At 37.6% G+C, this 16,207-nt stretch overlaps 1 protein-coding gene across 1 annotated transcript in view; it reads right to left on the bottom strand.

Moving 5' to 3' along the window:
• The window catches only part of nalf1b (NALCN channel auxiliary factor 1b), a 140,367-nt gene that overhangs the window by 2,158 nt on the left and 122,002 nt on the right, over window positions 1-16,207 (bottom strand). The window contains exon 2 of the mRNA XM_084421079.1: window positions 1,265-1,436. Coding sequence (XP_084277205.1) covers window positions 1,265-1,436 — 172 coding nt within the window. The remainder of the gene's footprint in view (window positions 1-1,264; window positions 1,437-16,207) is intronic.

Below are 16,207 nucleotides of genomic sequence, written 5' to 3'. Positions count from 1 at the left end.
TCAGCTGCCATAGTTGCAACTCTTGCGTCATCAGAACAGTGTGTTCAACGCATCACGTTTCTGTTTAAAAACCGTTGTGCAACGTTTTGTCGGGGCTGAACGCAGCCCTGATCCACTTTCAACAGCATTTTTTTTGTTTGTTTTTTATATATATAATGTTCTTCTTAAAATGCCCGATCAGTCGAACATTTCAGACAATTCTGACATTAGAGTTTGTAGGTATAATTAATAAGCAGTGAAGTATTATTGTTAAAATATTATTTTATTTTTCTAAGAGGATTATGGAAAACAATTTTAATAAGGCTTTTTGCTTCACATCAGACATCAGAACACTTGAGTCACCATGACATTAAGATTAAAAACATGCTAATAATAGAAGAAGCGTAGTCAGGTCATTGTATGCATGAATAGCATTTACTGTATGTCAATTTAAACAAATTCCTTCTTTAAATAAGTTCACATTCTTCTTAAATATCTCCTATTATCTCTTTTTTAAAACACATCATTGATGACAGGTGTTTATGGTCATGTTGTGATGATGATGAAGTTTAGCACCGTGAGACGAGTCAGTGTTAAGTGGGGATACTTAAAGCAATTAAAGGGCAGGTAATTACAGTCTGACCACTCAGCCAGTCTGTGTGGTTCTGCTCTCAGTCCCCTATTTATCATCAGTCTGTCTCATTAATAGCACAAGCCTGCAGGCCATTGGGAGGCCAAAGCACTCATTCACATGCGCCACTCAGCACGCACCCACTGGGATTAGGAGAGGAGCATATCCTGGCAAACAGAGTTTGTGTATACAAGCCCTATAGTTCTCAACATTCACAGCAGATGAAGCCCATTTCATGCCCCCTGTGTTCATAGCCTGCTCATGATCGGCATAATTATTCAAATCAAATGGAGGATAATTTAAAGACAAGTTACGTATTTATTAATCCACTGAGTCAACTCAAATTTTGTGCAAATAGGATATGATCGTGCTCATTCATCCAATGTAAGTGTAAAGCAGAAAGAAGGAAGAATTGAAGTTCCTGTTTTAGCCACAAGGTGGCAACAGAGACAAAGTGTTTAATAAAATCAGCAACACCAATGAAAAAATGCTGCCAAATCAGGCAGTTGATGGAGGTCCAAATCCAATGTTTGTGTAACATCCTGTCTACTGTGATGCCTTCATCTGGTACTGGTAGTTCCTCGAAGCATAAATATACCCTTCACTGTCTATTGTCTATAATGTGTTTGAATGGGAAAAGGTCAAACTGCCCACCTGTGCATATAAAACTGGGGCTTCCACCGTAGATGAGCTCATCATTGTCAGGCAATATGAAGGGACACCTCTGCTGGACCTCCAGGCAGTACTTCCTGCAGGGGATCCTGTTGCTGCAGTGCATCTGTGTGGTGTGGAAGAACTGGGCACAGAGCCAGTGTTTGTAGACAGTCTGTGCAGAGAGAAAAGTACAGAAGGAGAGCTGTTAGTGCTTGAGTCCGGATGTACATTGCAATTGATTGCATCATCAGTACCGCGGTAACAGTCATCGCTTTAGCTCTCCCACCTATGTATCTTGGCAACCTTGCAGCCTTATTTCTTTGTGTCGCTTACAGAGTCGAAACATCTCTCTACATTGTTTTGTTTTATGTTGCATTATGTCTATCTTATGTACACACACACACACACACACACACACACACACACATATATATATATATATATATATATATATATATATATATATATATATATATATATATTAGTGCTGTCAAATCGATTAATCATGACTAATTGCATCTAACATACAATTTTGTGTTTATATACGTGTTATATACATATTATATAATGTATGTTTACAAACATATATTATATAAACACAAACTTTTATGTAAGATGTGATTAATCACGATTTATCAATTTGACAGCCCTAAATTACATACAGTACAATATCAGTGACTGAAAACCTTCTTTAGAAACACCATGCTATCCACACTGATTTTATAGCTAATAACTGCCTAACTTGTTTCTACTTTTCTTTCATCAAAGAAATTTTAAGACAATCGTGGTACTTAAAGTGTGAAGTGCATTTATCCCAGCTTAATATACAAATAAAAATAAGATGATTCAACTGTGTAAGATCTATGTCCCTATGTTGCAATCAAAACATTGCTGTTTTTGTGGTTGTTTGTTGAGCATCCCAACCAGGTGAGCATTTCAAGTAAAATGACATAACTCGCTGCTTGACTATCATAGTAACAATGCATCGGTGGAGACATTAACTAGCTAGTCAAAATCTGAACCCAAAGTAACTTTGTCGCACATCCTTTGTTCAAACCATGATGGTACAACAATAGAACTATCATCACACATGTGGTGGAGTAATAACTTATGTTAATGAATCATTTGAGATCAAATTAATGTCAGAATATTGCTGTTATGGTTTAGTTATGGTTTGCTTCATTTCCAGATGTTTGATTAAATCATGGGTTCTCTAATATGTCAAACTCTGGGGTTCACCGGGTATTCCCACATCCACACTCTGCAAAATGGCTTTTTTTTTTCTCTTGACAAAATCAAATCCGTAGAATGAAATATGTTTATATATGGAATGACAGATATAGATTATACTGCATTTTAATTTGCTTAATTTGTTCAAGAGGATGATCTATTTCACATGTCCACATACTGATTACAAACTATGCTTCTAACCACACACACAAAAAAAAATTTAACTGTAAAACACACAAGTTTGCGATGCTGTTTGCGAATGTTCGTTGGAACCATATTTTCAGGGAACACAGAGTCATTGAACTGGGTTGCTAATGGCGACATTTGCAACCATAGTTAGCTATAGCTACCATAGTTACCCGTGGAAGACGTGGAGTGTTCAGGAAACCTGTTATTTATTTATTTTTTAGGTAGCACATAATTGTCAGGCTTTACATTAAACATGATTGAGAAATGAGCAATACAATATTCATCTGAGATCATGTTAAGATTAAAGCCCTTTTTGTAGTAGGGGTGCAACAGGGCTCCGTTTGTGGACCATTATACATTTGTAACACCACCGCAGGCATTACATTGGATAAATAACCATGTAAACAAGTTTTGTTTAACACCAAAATATCCGTTTTCCCCCAATCAAACAAGACAAAAAAAAGATATCAAACCAAAGCCATTTGCTTTGACAGTTTATAATATCCTAGCCAGTGTTAAAAGACCGAATGAATGGACCATAATGCATTAACAGTACTTGTATGGAAGACTGAGGAGAGCCATTAGTTATAGCTGAGCCAGCACATTACATCATATCCTCTTGCCCATCAGGAGCCTAATGGAACGATTCTGTAAATGGCTCATCTTACAGAAACATAGTTAAACATTTCCAAACAAACAAAAACACTTTCTTTCCCGCATCACATTTCAAACCCTTTCTGCGAACAGGCAAGGTTACTGTCAGCTGACAAAAGAGCGCAGGCAGGTCCTCTACTGCATCTACAACAACAGCCCAGGCAATTATAAGTGCAATGAATCACTGTCTTTGCCTTAAGCACAGCGCCTTGCCCGCACACAGCTGTACATCATGTCATGTCGCCATCCCCGATTAAATATTTATGTGGCGTCACTCGTGTAAACTCTTTAAAAAGCACATTTCCTTCCTCAGCTTTGATTCTCTACTGCTTTGGTTCGCCTGTAAGTGCTTATTAGATTTGCAGAGAGCAAACCTCTCAGCGGGCGTTTGCTAATGCCTGTTCATATAATGAATCCCCCCTGAGACAGAGGTAAAGCAGACGTTTGTGAAGGATGACAGATCACAGAGAGGGGTAAGACCGCAGCCTCCTGTCTCCTCCCCGGGCCATTTAAGGCAGGTCTGATTGACATGCAAGGCAAACAGCTTTTCAGAGGTGAAATAAGCTTCTGTAGGAGTTATCTAAGGACATTGTGATGCACTTGAGTCAGCATTATATTTGACAAATAATAGAGACGGAACAAAACACTGGATAACTTTATTACACATTAAAGATCTCAACGCTGTCAATATGTGACGTTTAAGTGTGGTGAAACCTGAAATCACAACAGTTACAAACTGTGGAAAAAAGTCATTTCAAAATCCAGGGAGTTGCCTTGCTGGTTACCGCTTATTTAGGGAGGTGTCTTTTAAGGCAGCAAACTAACTCGTGTGATTGATTTGGAGTGCTTTTGAAAACAAATAGTACTACACACATGAAGCACACTGGAGACATGGCCAAAGTCCCTTTAAGGCAAGTCATTTCACTCAGCAGCCATCTTTGAAACACCTCTCGAGCAGCTATTTCAGTCATGCATGTACAGGTCCTACATGCGTATGCGCTTTGTACACACAAATATTTCATAAATTGTAATTGTAAATTTATAGATTTCTTCATTTAATTAATTATTTTTATAATCAACATTTCTCCTAACCTGAATGGTTTCTAGCAAAAACTATTTGATAACTTGGAGGAAATGCAAATGCTTGCCACAATGATACAAGTCTTTCTACAGTAGCCTATTGCAGACAAATGCCATACAGTACCTGCAAAATGCTCCAATCTGTATTAGCATGCATACTCTGTGATTAATGTGACAGAGAAATCCAAGTCAAAAATCTTAATTTACTGTATTATACTGTTTTTTTATTTTTTTTATTACAATATACTGAATAATTACTGGGAAAAAATAAAGCTGTTTACTTATTTGAGAAATACTTAAAGGGATAGTTCACCTAAAAATGGAAATTCTGTCATCTGTCATTTAAGTTGTTCCAAACCTGTATGAATTTCTTTCCTCTGCTGAACAAAAAAGAAGATATGTTGAAGAATGTTGGTAACTAAACAGTTGATGGCCCCCATTGACTTTTTTCCCATTCTTCAAAATATCTTCTTTTGTGTTCAGCGGAAGAAAGAAATTCATACAGGTTTGGAACAATTTGAGGGTGAGTAAATTATGACATCATTTAATTTTTTGTATGAACTATCCCTTTAAATGCAAAATGCCATTGTATCAATTTAATTTGTTAATATTTATATTAATATTATAATTCATTTTTGTTAATAAAGGAGCAGTTTTGGCAACTATCCTGAAATTTTATGGGAAATGTTCTCAGTATCGTGACAACCTTAGGGCCAGATAACACAGAATGTGTTTTTGCTGTTAAAAACGCAAAAGAATTATAAAAAATAAATAAATGCAAGGTCTAGAGATGCGTTTTTTAAAAGTTGCAACAAATGTGAGACGTGAGTGCAATGGTTAAAGACATCCATCTAGCCTGTTTACATTGCAAAACAGTGTAAAAGTTCCACAGTGGAATGGGAAAATGCGTTCTGTGTGAACAACCCCTTAGTGATGAATGATGGGCGAAGTGTTGTGACAGTGACGGAAAGATAAAAAAAACGAAGTGTATTAGTGCAGAGAGATGATAGTTTCACACATACTGTAGGCCTCAGACAGTCATGCTCACTTAAGATGGGCACACATGAGCCGGGCCCTGGAGACTGTGAGCGTGGCGCTGGCGACATGCTGGTGGCATTTGGAGCTGGCACATGATGACATTAATCCAGAGCTCATTTGCAGTGCTACAGTGTGGTAGGCCTGCGCGTACTGACAGAGAGAGAGAGAGAAGCTAATTCCTGCAGATCTGCAGAGACTGGGCATTTTACACACATAGAGCCTTTAATGTGTGAATGTCACATCCTTCATCTGGACTCTTAAAAGCCCACTGAAGTGCCTTGAAATGTGCAGCATTATTCAGTGTGTTGACGTAATTTCCACTGAAACAGGAAGACAAGGCGGGACATATCAAGCAGCTTTCGTTTATATCACAGCTTGGGCCAGAGCTGTTGAGCTCAGCAAAGCCGCATTTGACAGCTTATGACAGCCACTGTCTAATATTTTACCTTTTAGATTTAATATGAAACTGTTACTAAAGCAAAACAGTGATCATGCTGAGGATGTGTAGTTTGTGAAGTCTGTAATTTATGTTGGTGAATGGCACCAGTTTTTTTCTGTTCTACTCGTCAGTGCTGTTTCTATTGCCGAGTCTGTCCAACCGTTTCTCCTCCTAATCTCCTTCGTATCGCTTTAAAATATAGCATTCTGTGTAAAATTTAAATGGATCCGATACGTTTTGTGGTCTGCGCCGACTGGCACATATGATCAGCTCTGTGCTAACGTGTGCGAGCAGCGGCGGACTTCATTCGTCTTAATGGAAAGCATTTTTTACACAGTCTGGATCGTTTCCTATCCCCTATAGTGCATTATGTGCCATTCACCATGTAGAAAATAGTAATTGTATTAAAGGTGAACTATTGTAAGTAACTTTTTTACCTTAACTGAACAGCTTTGGAGTCATTGGAATGGTTATATTACTTATTTCAGGTTGAATGGTGGTCGTTTCGCACCCCCCTGGTGCCCGTAAGCCGAAAATTCGCACTTGCAACTTTGAGCCGGCGGGCCGCCGGCCGCCGCGTCAGGAAGTATCGCGTGATATCAGGTCTCGCGATGTAAACAATTGCTTTACGGCCAAAAGAAATCTGCTAAAATGCTGTCATTATTGCACTCCCTCACGCTGTTCAAACCCGAATGAAGAAGACGTTTTAAAGAATGTCCCATCTGCTTTGATGTCGTTGATCTACTAGATCTGGTGTCTGAGAATCGCCAACGAGTTTTTACAACAGTGTTGTCAAATATCTATTCCGAAGCTGTGGGGGGAGCTCTAGAGAGAAACCTGCGAGCAAAAAGCGAGAATACAGCGAAGAAATCCCGAAACTACTGAGCCCCGCTTTAACAAGTGACCAATTTCAGCTGCAGCTTCAGCGTCTATTTGGGGGCAGGACACTTTAGATTCTAGAGAGCATTTGATTGGACAGAAAATCTGACGAGAAGCTGAAGTTCAGAGTGATGTCGTTGATCCTTAAATTGGCGGAAGTGAGAGACTGCTAGTTTTGAACGCTTGTATCTTCTAAATGCGCATTTTGTCATTGTTTTGGAGCACACTAGCTTAACCAGCTTAATATTAGCATGTTGCTAAGCTAATAATACATATATTTTCTCTTGTTTTGTCCACCATCTTGGATGGAGTCTTTAAATTTTGATGTGAACTGTTGAAGTTCAGACTTTGATTGTTGGTATTTCAGCCAAAATGTGTAAAAATTGTGATGGACACAAGATTACATTTAAGTAAAGTTGCACAAGTTGCTTTATCAATTTGATTTCTATTTCTAATTAATAGATGCTATTAGTGATTTGCTTTTCCATGGGAAGACAGAACAAATACACCTAATAAAGCATAGAAACAAAGAAAACAAACAAACAGTATTGCTACGTAACATTGTATGGGACAACACCTTTCACATCCTCACCATTGTTTTGTAGAACATTCCCTAAACCTCTCACGGCTGGTGAATATTTGTTTTATTGCAGTGTGAGTTCAGCATGACCCCCTGAATCTCTGCTGTCCAGCACTCCATTAGAGATGTGATGAGGGGTGAGTCCTCTCAGATGAGTATAAATGCATTATCGCTGCTAAACACAACCTGAGCGACGGGGTGAGCTGCATCACAGAATGCCGCTGAAGGACGTTGCACTAAAAGGGCCATTTATATTTCTAATAGCTGGTTAAATCTGCACCGCCGGCTTCTATAAACTCATGCAGTTGTGAACTTGAATATTTGCCTCAATTTACTGCTACCTGAATTGCTAATATAGCTAATTAAATTTTTTTTTTTGTATTTTAAAAATGTAATCAGTCAATTAATCTGATGTCACAGAACTCATTTGTTTGACAGCATAATATGTACTAATTTTCTTCAGTCCTCTGTCAACCCATCCGTTTATCCATCTATTTGTCTTTTTCATCCATTTATTCCTATACTGCAATGTTGCAGGGACTTTCCAGCAGATGGAGCTAGCATGCTAAGGTGAACCATTGCTGAGTCCCTCACTCAGCAGTAACTCATTCACTATGAGATATGTAATACCTGGAGAGAGCTACAGTATCTATTAGCATTACCATTCATTTCAATGACACAAAGTCACAGAACCACCCAGAAGTAGGTCATTTGAAATACGCCATCTTTACTCATGGGCCCTCACTTCTGCAGCCAGGTTGTTTTGAGACAATCACCTGAGCCTAAATGACACCTAATATTGATAAAATGATCTAGTACAGCAGCCAAAACATCTGTGTACATATTGTACCATATCCCTCAGCTCCATATAGCCCATTTGTTGGGCTACTTTCAGTGTGATGATTAGAGCCGATGTGAGCTAGATCCTCTGAATCCCATGTGCAGAACATGCTCACTATCAGTGTGGATGATTCTGATTCATCCCTGTGATTGAAATCTTTTGATTATTTTTTGAGAGAAAATATTCAGATTTGTCCACTGATTGAACACAGTTGTGAAAGTGAAGTACATCATGTTCCTGGATCAACATCTTTGTTGAGGACAAAGATCCTAAGATACTAATCTAAAAAAAGATACGTCTTTTTTAAGATACTAATAGACTCGAGAAAGAAAGTGTTTAGGCAACACTTTTTAGACATTTGCTCCTCTAATGACAGTAAAGCAACTCTATTAGGTTTTTACTCAGTTTTGTCAACTACTAAGTTTGGCATTTATCAAGCTATAAAGATAAAGTCCTTTTGTTGTTATGGCAGTGTATGCATCATTATATTGGAATAATAGTTGATATAATATAGACTGTTAACAATCTAGTGGGGTGTCGATTAAAAACACTATGGGTGTATTCATTCACTAAGTCCAACCTATGATATGCTCCTTCACAGCTTGCACTCAAATGCAGTTTTACAGAAACAATTATTCAGTGTTTTAAAGGGAGCGAGAAGGATTCGTTCAGGACCACGACTAAAAATGCAAGCGCAAACCTCACTTCTAAATCTAGACGTGATGTGGAAAACAGGGCAGGAGCGCAGAAGGAATCAAGGGCGGTTTCTGATGCAGGCTTCGTCACTTTTTCGCTCCCAGGCTGCAGCAGACAGAGGATGGCGTGATCTCATTAGTATGAAGAGCGGAGGGAGCGTTGGCAGAGGAGCTCTGAGAATCAGCCGGCTCCTGTACCGTCTCTGCCCTACTTACCTAAACCCTCAGCTGCCTGCACTGGGACCTGCCTGAACCCGCTACATCTAACACTGCTTCTGCTCACATGATAAATGACCAGATGCATCGGACGGCACACCATGTGAGGAGGCTCGAGAGAGGAACATTTCCATCTTACATAAGCAGGCTTTGCCCTTACTTTCCATACAGATTTTTTTTTTCTTTTTTTTTTTTTTTCGCACAACAATGGAGACTGTGACTCTTCTATTTTCTAATAATTTAATCTAAATTACATGACAATTAAATATTAATGTCATAATGTCTTAATAATTGGTTTTTCTTTTACTTTACAACAGCAGCACTCAAGCTACAAGTTTGTGTCTAAAATTATTACAAATATTTCGTTTTCGTTAATTGAATTAAAGCTGAAATAAAATAATAAAATAAATATTAGATGTTAAACAAAAAAACTGAAATTTGATTCTGAAATTACTAAAATACTAAAATTAAAATTAATATATATATATATAATTATATAATTTATTTATATTTATATATTTATTAATAAAGGACCTAACTAAAAATGACAAAAGCACATAAAATTATTAAAATAAAAAATTAAATTCTAAAAATAGAGCTCATTCAAATTAATAATACATACTATAATAGTATATAAATATATCAATCTTTGACTTTTTCTGTCACTCCTTCTTTTGCTCTTTCTTTCACCTCCCCCTAATCATTCTTTCTTTTCACTTGTGGCTTTTAATCTGACAGTGTGTGTTTAACTTTCCATTCTCGGGCATTAGCCAAGCTGTCCTGGAGGACTGCATTATTCCATTATGAGTAGGCTAATAACATTGTAATTGACGAAAGGCCTTTCTGCAGTCTCAGTATTGGTTTTTAAAAGCCTCCATTGCGCTGTCAGTGCCTTGCCTTTGATGTTTTATTTGCCTCTTCCTCTGAAGCCCTGACCAGAAGACACGGCTCAAGCCTCGTGTTAAACTCTCTCCACCTCACTTGCTCACTCTTTCACTGACAACCAGCAGGTCCTCTGTCAAAAATCCCCCAGCAGTTAAAGCGAAGGTCAGACAAGAGCAGAGGTAGAACTAGCCACAAGAGTTGTCAAATAACAATTATCTATCTATCTATCTATCTATCTATCTATCTATCTATCTATCTATCTATCTATCTATCTATCTATCTATCTATCTATCTATCTATCTATCTATCTATCTATCTATCTATCTATCTATCTAACTATATATATATATATCACACACTCATCACATGGACTTTGTTTTCAGTTTGCACCGTCTTCCTTTCATTAGTTTGTTGTCATGGATGTTAATTTGATTTGTCATTCTGTTCAGCTGTGGGTGATTAATTACCATGTTTGACTCTTGTATTTCAAGGTATGTTTATATGACAACGATATGCTTAAAACGGAGACGGTTTTCCTTTGAGTTTTCAGCATACAGACGACATCATTGTCAAAACGATCCCCATTCACACAGATCCGCGCAAACTACTGAAAACGTTGTATTCTGCTGCCAGGCCATTAGATGGCGATGAAACACTATAGACTGAACACGTAATACGCATGTGCATTCGCATTTTTGTTGTTTACACGGTGACCATTTTCAAAAACTTGCACTTTGAAACCCGTTTTCAAAAGTTTGCGTTTTAATGCACCCAAAACACCGTTGTCATGTAAACGAACGGCCAAACGCATAAAATGTTTTACGTTTTTAGTTGAAACCACCGCATGTAAACAGCAGTTCCTGTGTTTCTATTCTTAGTTGACCGGTCTCATATATGTTATGGTTGTATTTCGTTTGCATTTCATCTTCGTGCATTTGTATACAGCCAAGTTGTGACAATATACTGTATTTTTGATTCATTTAGGCTGGTTTTTGGACCAAATGAACCAAGATCGGTCACTTTATTTTAAGGTGTCATAGGTAATTATGCATTTAAGTACTGAGTAATAATAATTAACTACATGTACTTACTATTGGGTTAGGATTAGGATTATGTTTAAGGTTATTTGCATAATTTACTATTATTAGTACAGTACATGTAACATACAGTATGCAACAAGTAAAATAAAGTGTTACCAAAAGATCTTACTCAAATGAAAGATTCACAATCAGAAATTGTTACACACCATCATGCAATAGAGAATATTCATTTTTGGGTGACCTGTCCCTTTAACAATGCAAAACTTAAATCTATCCATTTGCTACTGGGAATCACTGGTCTATTTAACACCATCTATGTTAGAGTGAATAGCCATCCTGAGACTACATTGACTCAAACCTCAAGAGAATATGAGGAGGTCAGAGGTCATAAGTTGCCAGTGTCCACAGGGACTGAGGGGGTAAACAAATGCATGCCAGGTCAAAGAGCAGTCCACACATTTACCACAGCGGGAGTGCATTACAACACGGCCCAGGTCGCAAGTCACACAGCAATCTTCAGTCCTACATTCAGCCACACAAAACCAGAGCCAGTTTAATCAGTAGGAGTCGGTGGAGAGACAAAACTAAGTGTGACGCAAATACACAATCTGAGCATATGAAAACCAAGCCAAAGTGAATCAAGACTCAGAAATCAATTTCCATTTTTTTTTTTTTTTAAATGTTAAACTATAATTTGTGCAGTTTGAACCCCTGTGATTCTGAAGAATGTAGCAATTAAACTACTGTTATTACAGTTTCAACAAGCATTCATCCTCTTAGTTCTGCTATATTACAAATCACCATAGTCAGCCCAACTGAAAAAAGCCTAGTTTCACTGCAGATGCACAAAACAACACGAGGCAGTTAGGATCCGACTGGAGCGTGCTGCACAATATCAGAAACTCAAACCGAATATCTGCAATAAAACACAAGAGCAATGTTTTTGAACAAACCATCCCAATTCCAGTAGTCATAAAAAATGAAACAACTACACCCAGACTGTAGTCGAAGCCTTCGCTAACAGTACGTTATGTATATTCCACGATAAAAAAATACAGATGTACAAGCTAATAATGATTGTTATTCAGCCAGCTGAACCGGCGTGCTAAGCAACAGTAATTTTAGACTAAACAAAGCGGGTGGACGCAGGGGTTGGCAAGGCAACCCTCGTTCCTCATTACGGCTCCAGATAACACCCTGCCCTAAACAAACTGCACACGGTAGTAGGTGCGAGGAAAAAGATTAGCTTCGTGTTGCCCTCGCAGTGCACAGCAATAATAGTCAGCTGGGAACTGGGAGGGGGTCGTGGAGGTTTGTCGAGTGACTGAAGTCGCACAAAGCCAGTCCTTCACCTGCGGTACACGACGAGATGACTGATCTCTTTCTGCTTCCCACAGTCTGTCTGATAATAAATAAAGCCTTTTGATATGGGATGCCCATGCCGTGTAAATATCATTATCAACAGGCAGGGACTTATTACACGCTGCACAGATTATTAAATATTAAAAACACAACTCAGACCGAATCATATTCAGCCAGAGCTAAGTGAAGTGGGCACCTCTCTGCATGCAAAAGGGAGAAAGAGAGATGGAGCGAATGAAAGAGGCGTGAAAATGAGCATTTATTTCACACGCTAATTCATACATCCCAGTGTGACCAGATCTTGCAAGAAAAAATAGCAGCCTAGTTAGACAAAATAAACCAAAATAGATTGAATTACTATTCAAAATGACCAATAAAAAGCTTAAAAAAGTTTTTTTTCCAATATTATTTTATATATATATATTTATTTCATTGATCTGATTTACATAAACATTACCATAATTGAAATTCTTTTAAATTATTACATTATTTTATATTCTCAAAAATAGGTAAATTAGGTAACACTTTATTTTACAGTGTCCTTATGTTACATGTACTTACCATAGTAATAACTGTAAATTATGCAACTAAACCTCAACCTAATCCTAACCTAACCCTATAGTAAGTACATGTAGTTGCTTAATATTACTCAGTACTTAAATGTATAATTACACTTTAACAATGACACCTTAAAATAAAGTGTAACCGTAAATTATTTCACATATAAAACCATCTAAATCAATAAATTATTCCTATAACAAAAAAGCAAGCATGAATAACACAGGAAGAAATGAGATGCCAACTAAGATTAACAAAGATGTGACAATAAAAGAACAAAAGGCAACATTGTTACATGCTTATGAATTGCAATTTAACACTATATATTGGGAGCAAAGCAAGTGGTCAGAGCATTGAAAATAAGAAAATTATAATAATAATAATTCCAGGAAGCAGCCAGTCGCTCCTAAAGCAAGTATTTGAAAATGCACATTGGTTTGTGCTGGATTCGGTGCTTAAATCATATTATTACATATTACTGCACTCAGTCATTCAAATGCAGTGTGCACATTTTCATTGTGGCTAGATTTGGTTAACAAAAGTGTATTGAATTGCAATTCATTCCTGCTTGCCTGGCTTGTTTGCACTAGGTTATATAGTGCTAGGTTATGTGTATTAGGTTTATTGTACCAGTAGCACTTGTTTGTATTCATACAGGAAGCACTTCGTTCCAGATTACATGCTCGCCATCTGTTGATCTCTGGTCCACCTTTTCTGAGTCGCTCTGGGTAAAAGCGTCTGCTAAATGATTTAAATGCGAGTGTGATGTAAATTCGACACCATATGTATAGTTTGAGCATTCATAAATGTGCATTTTATTCCATCTGTGCCTATGTATGATGACTTTACTGGCAATCATAGACCATATTGAAAACAACCACACAGCTGTATGTTTTACAGACACAAAAAGCTGACCTCCGGTGTTTTAGGCAGTATTGAGAAGATTTCTTCCGCACCAGTGCACACAGAGGGTTAGGAGCCGTCACACAGGAAGTGTTAGTGTTGAACATGCAGACGGAGTGCAATGGAATAGACAACACTGACTCACTGGAAAAAAACGCGTCTCTACACTTTTTGCAAACACTCCAGAAACCTACCTATACAATTTGCTGCAGCTTCCAGCTGAAATTACCAATAGTGGCAGTAAACACCAACAGCTTTTATTCATTTTATTCCTATTTGGAAAGTAATACATTTTGACACTTGCATCTAAGTCCTAAGTTACATAACCAGCTTCAAATGCATGGCTTTTCTGATATAGTAAACTTGCTCGATAGCTTGCAATGCAGTCCACTTGGGTACGGGTCTTGTGAAACACGACGAGTCACGACTTTCAATAAAAGAACTCAAAATACTTGTAGAAGCAAGATAAAATGGCATGGTTACTTCAGAAAATGCCTTTGTATCTTACGTTTGCTTTGCTTAAAGCTATCATTTAGGTTTAAGGTAGGTGGTACATTAGTTTCAAACACGACAGAGCTGGTTTCTGTTTTCAGAGCTGGATCTGTTTCTGAGAAAATTGAATGTGCTTTTAGGGCCACTCAGTGGACATTTCACTTTCTCAATCCGTATGTGAAGTAAAAGGGACACTTTAACTTCTTTTTTTTTTTCTTCTTTTTTTTTTCTGTGGAAAATAACTGATTTAGTGCAAATAAAAAAGTCAATGGGGTCCAAAAATTTTTTTTTTTTTTTGGCAATATATTATTTTGTGCTTCACAGATGAAAATCATAAAGGTTTGGTACAACATGAGCTATCTCTTTAACAGCTGAAGTGAAACACAATAGTAGCTAACAAGTTGCATATTTTATCACTGTGTGTATTATGCATCTGATTTCGGTCCATGTATTTGACCAGTGCTGTTCTTTTTGTCCTTAATCCTGCCTGGACATGCCGCTGCCTTCTTTATTAAGAGGCAGAACTGGCCGTGCTGAACACAGATGGGTGTCACCTCAGCCCAAACCCACTCAATAAAGCTATAATACGTCAAGATTACAGTCGGGCCCTTGGCTTGCCTTACAATGAGAGTCAATAGCAGGAGAGCCTTTAGAGTGACAAGATAAGAGAAAAACACAAGAGAGATGGCCTGGACCAGAATAAATACTGCCTACTAAGAAGACAGAGGGTGAGAAAGACAATGATAGAGAGAGAAAGACACCACTATTTTATAAAACTACCAATTGAGGTATGCAAGAGTGGGGCAGAATGTAGCACAGGGGGCATGAACTTTGGACAGGAGCCCATTAGCTGGCAAATCGATCACTTGCAAAAATGAGGAGTTACATAATCTTTGTTTTGGGATTATCTACAACTACTTAGTGTCAAGCACCAGTCAGCTGAAAGTGATGAAGTTTCCTGCACTACTACACACAGAGAGAGGAGAATAAATATCAGAGGACGATTTGAGGTAAACTGAACGTTTGGTGTGATTGTGTTTCTGACAGGAAGTTCCTGTTCCATTATGTCGTACAAGGCAGCAACACTTCACATGAGCAGCCAGAGGAACTGGTACTATCATATATTAAACATGACATTCAGTTCAGCATAAGCAAGGCTTATGAAAAGCACATTCACTCACTAGAGTCTAGAGAACAGAAATGAGCTTTAGCTGCTGCAGCACCCTCTCTTGAATGCATGAAAGCAGTCAAGACAACATGAAATGGTTTTCAAAATCCATTTTACTTCTGTAATGTAAAAGTAAGTACATTTTAATGCAAAATTACATAATACAAGAAAAATTAAATTTTTGGAAAGTTTTTGAAAATATGGAAAGTCTTCCATTTTTCACAGGCCTTCCACTATCATTGGCATACATTTTTTTTTTTTGCATTTCACCACCTAGTGGCAGTCATTGCCTGCTGCCTATTCACCATGGTAAAATGAATGAATAATGAATGTATGAATATATCCACACACAAAAAAAATTGCAGCCTTTGAAATAAAAACAGTAGGATTTATTGGGCTAATCAGTTAAAACAATTATGTAACCATTAATATAATTATTCATATTTGCCCATTTTCCAGAAATGTTATCATTTTAATGCAATAATATTGGTAATTTTCACCTCACGCTCATGGTTTTAATTAGATTACATTAAATCCGGTATGTCGGTCCCATACGGTCTAGCCGCAAAACTTCAAATATTAACGTAACTGAAGCTCAGATTAGATCCAACAATACACATATGCAAATGATCGTAAATCCACTCCGCTCCTGTACTACTTTCCACTGTAAATGAATGACTTCCGGTCTGTTGTT

Source organism: Rutilus rutilus, assembly GCF_951802725.1.
Source record: "Rutilus rutilus genome assembly, chromosome: 10".
Taxonomy (NCBI): Eukaryota; Metazoa; Chordata; class Actinopteri; order Cypriniformes; family Leuciscidae; genus Rutilus; species Rutilus rutilus.
Note: the sequence above shows the minus strand (reverse complement) of the source record. Positions and strands in the feature narration are given on the sequence as shown.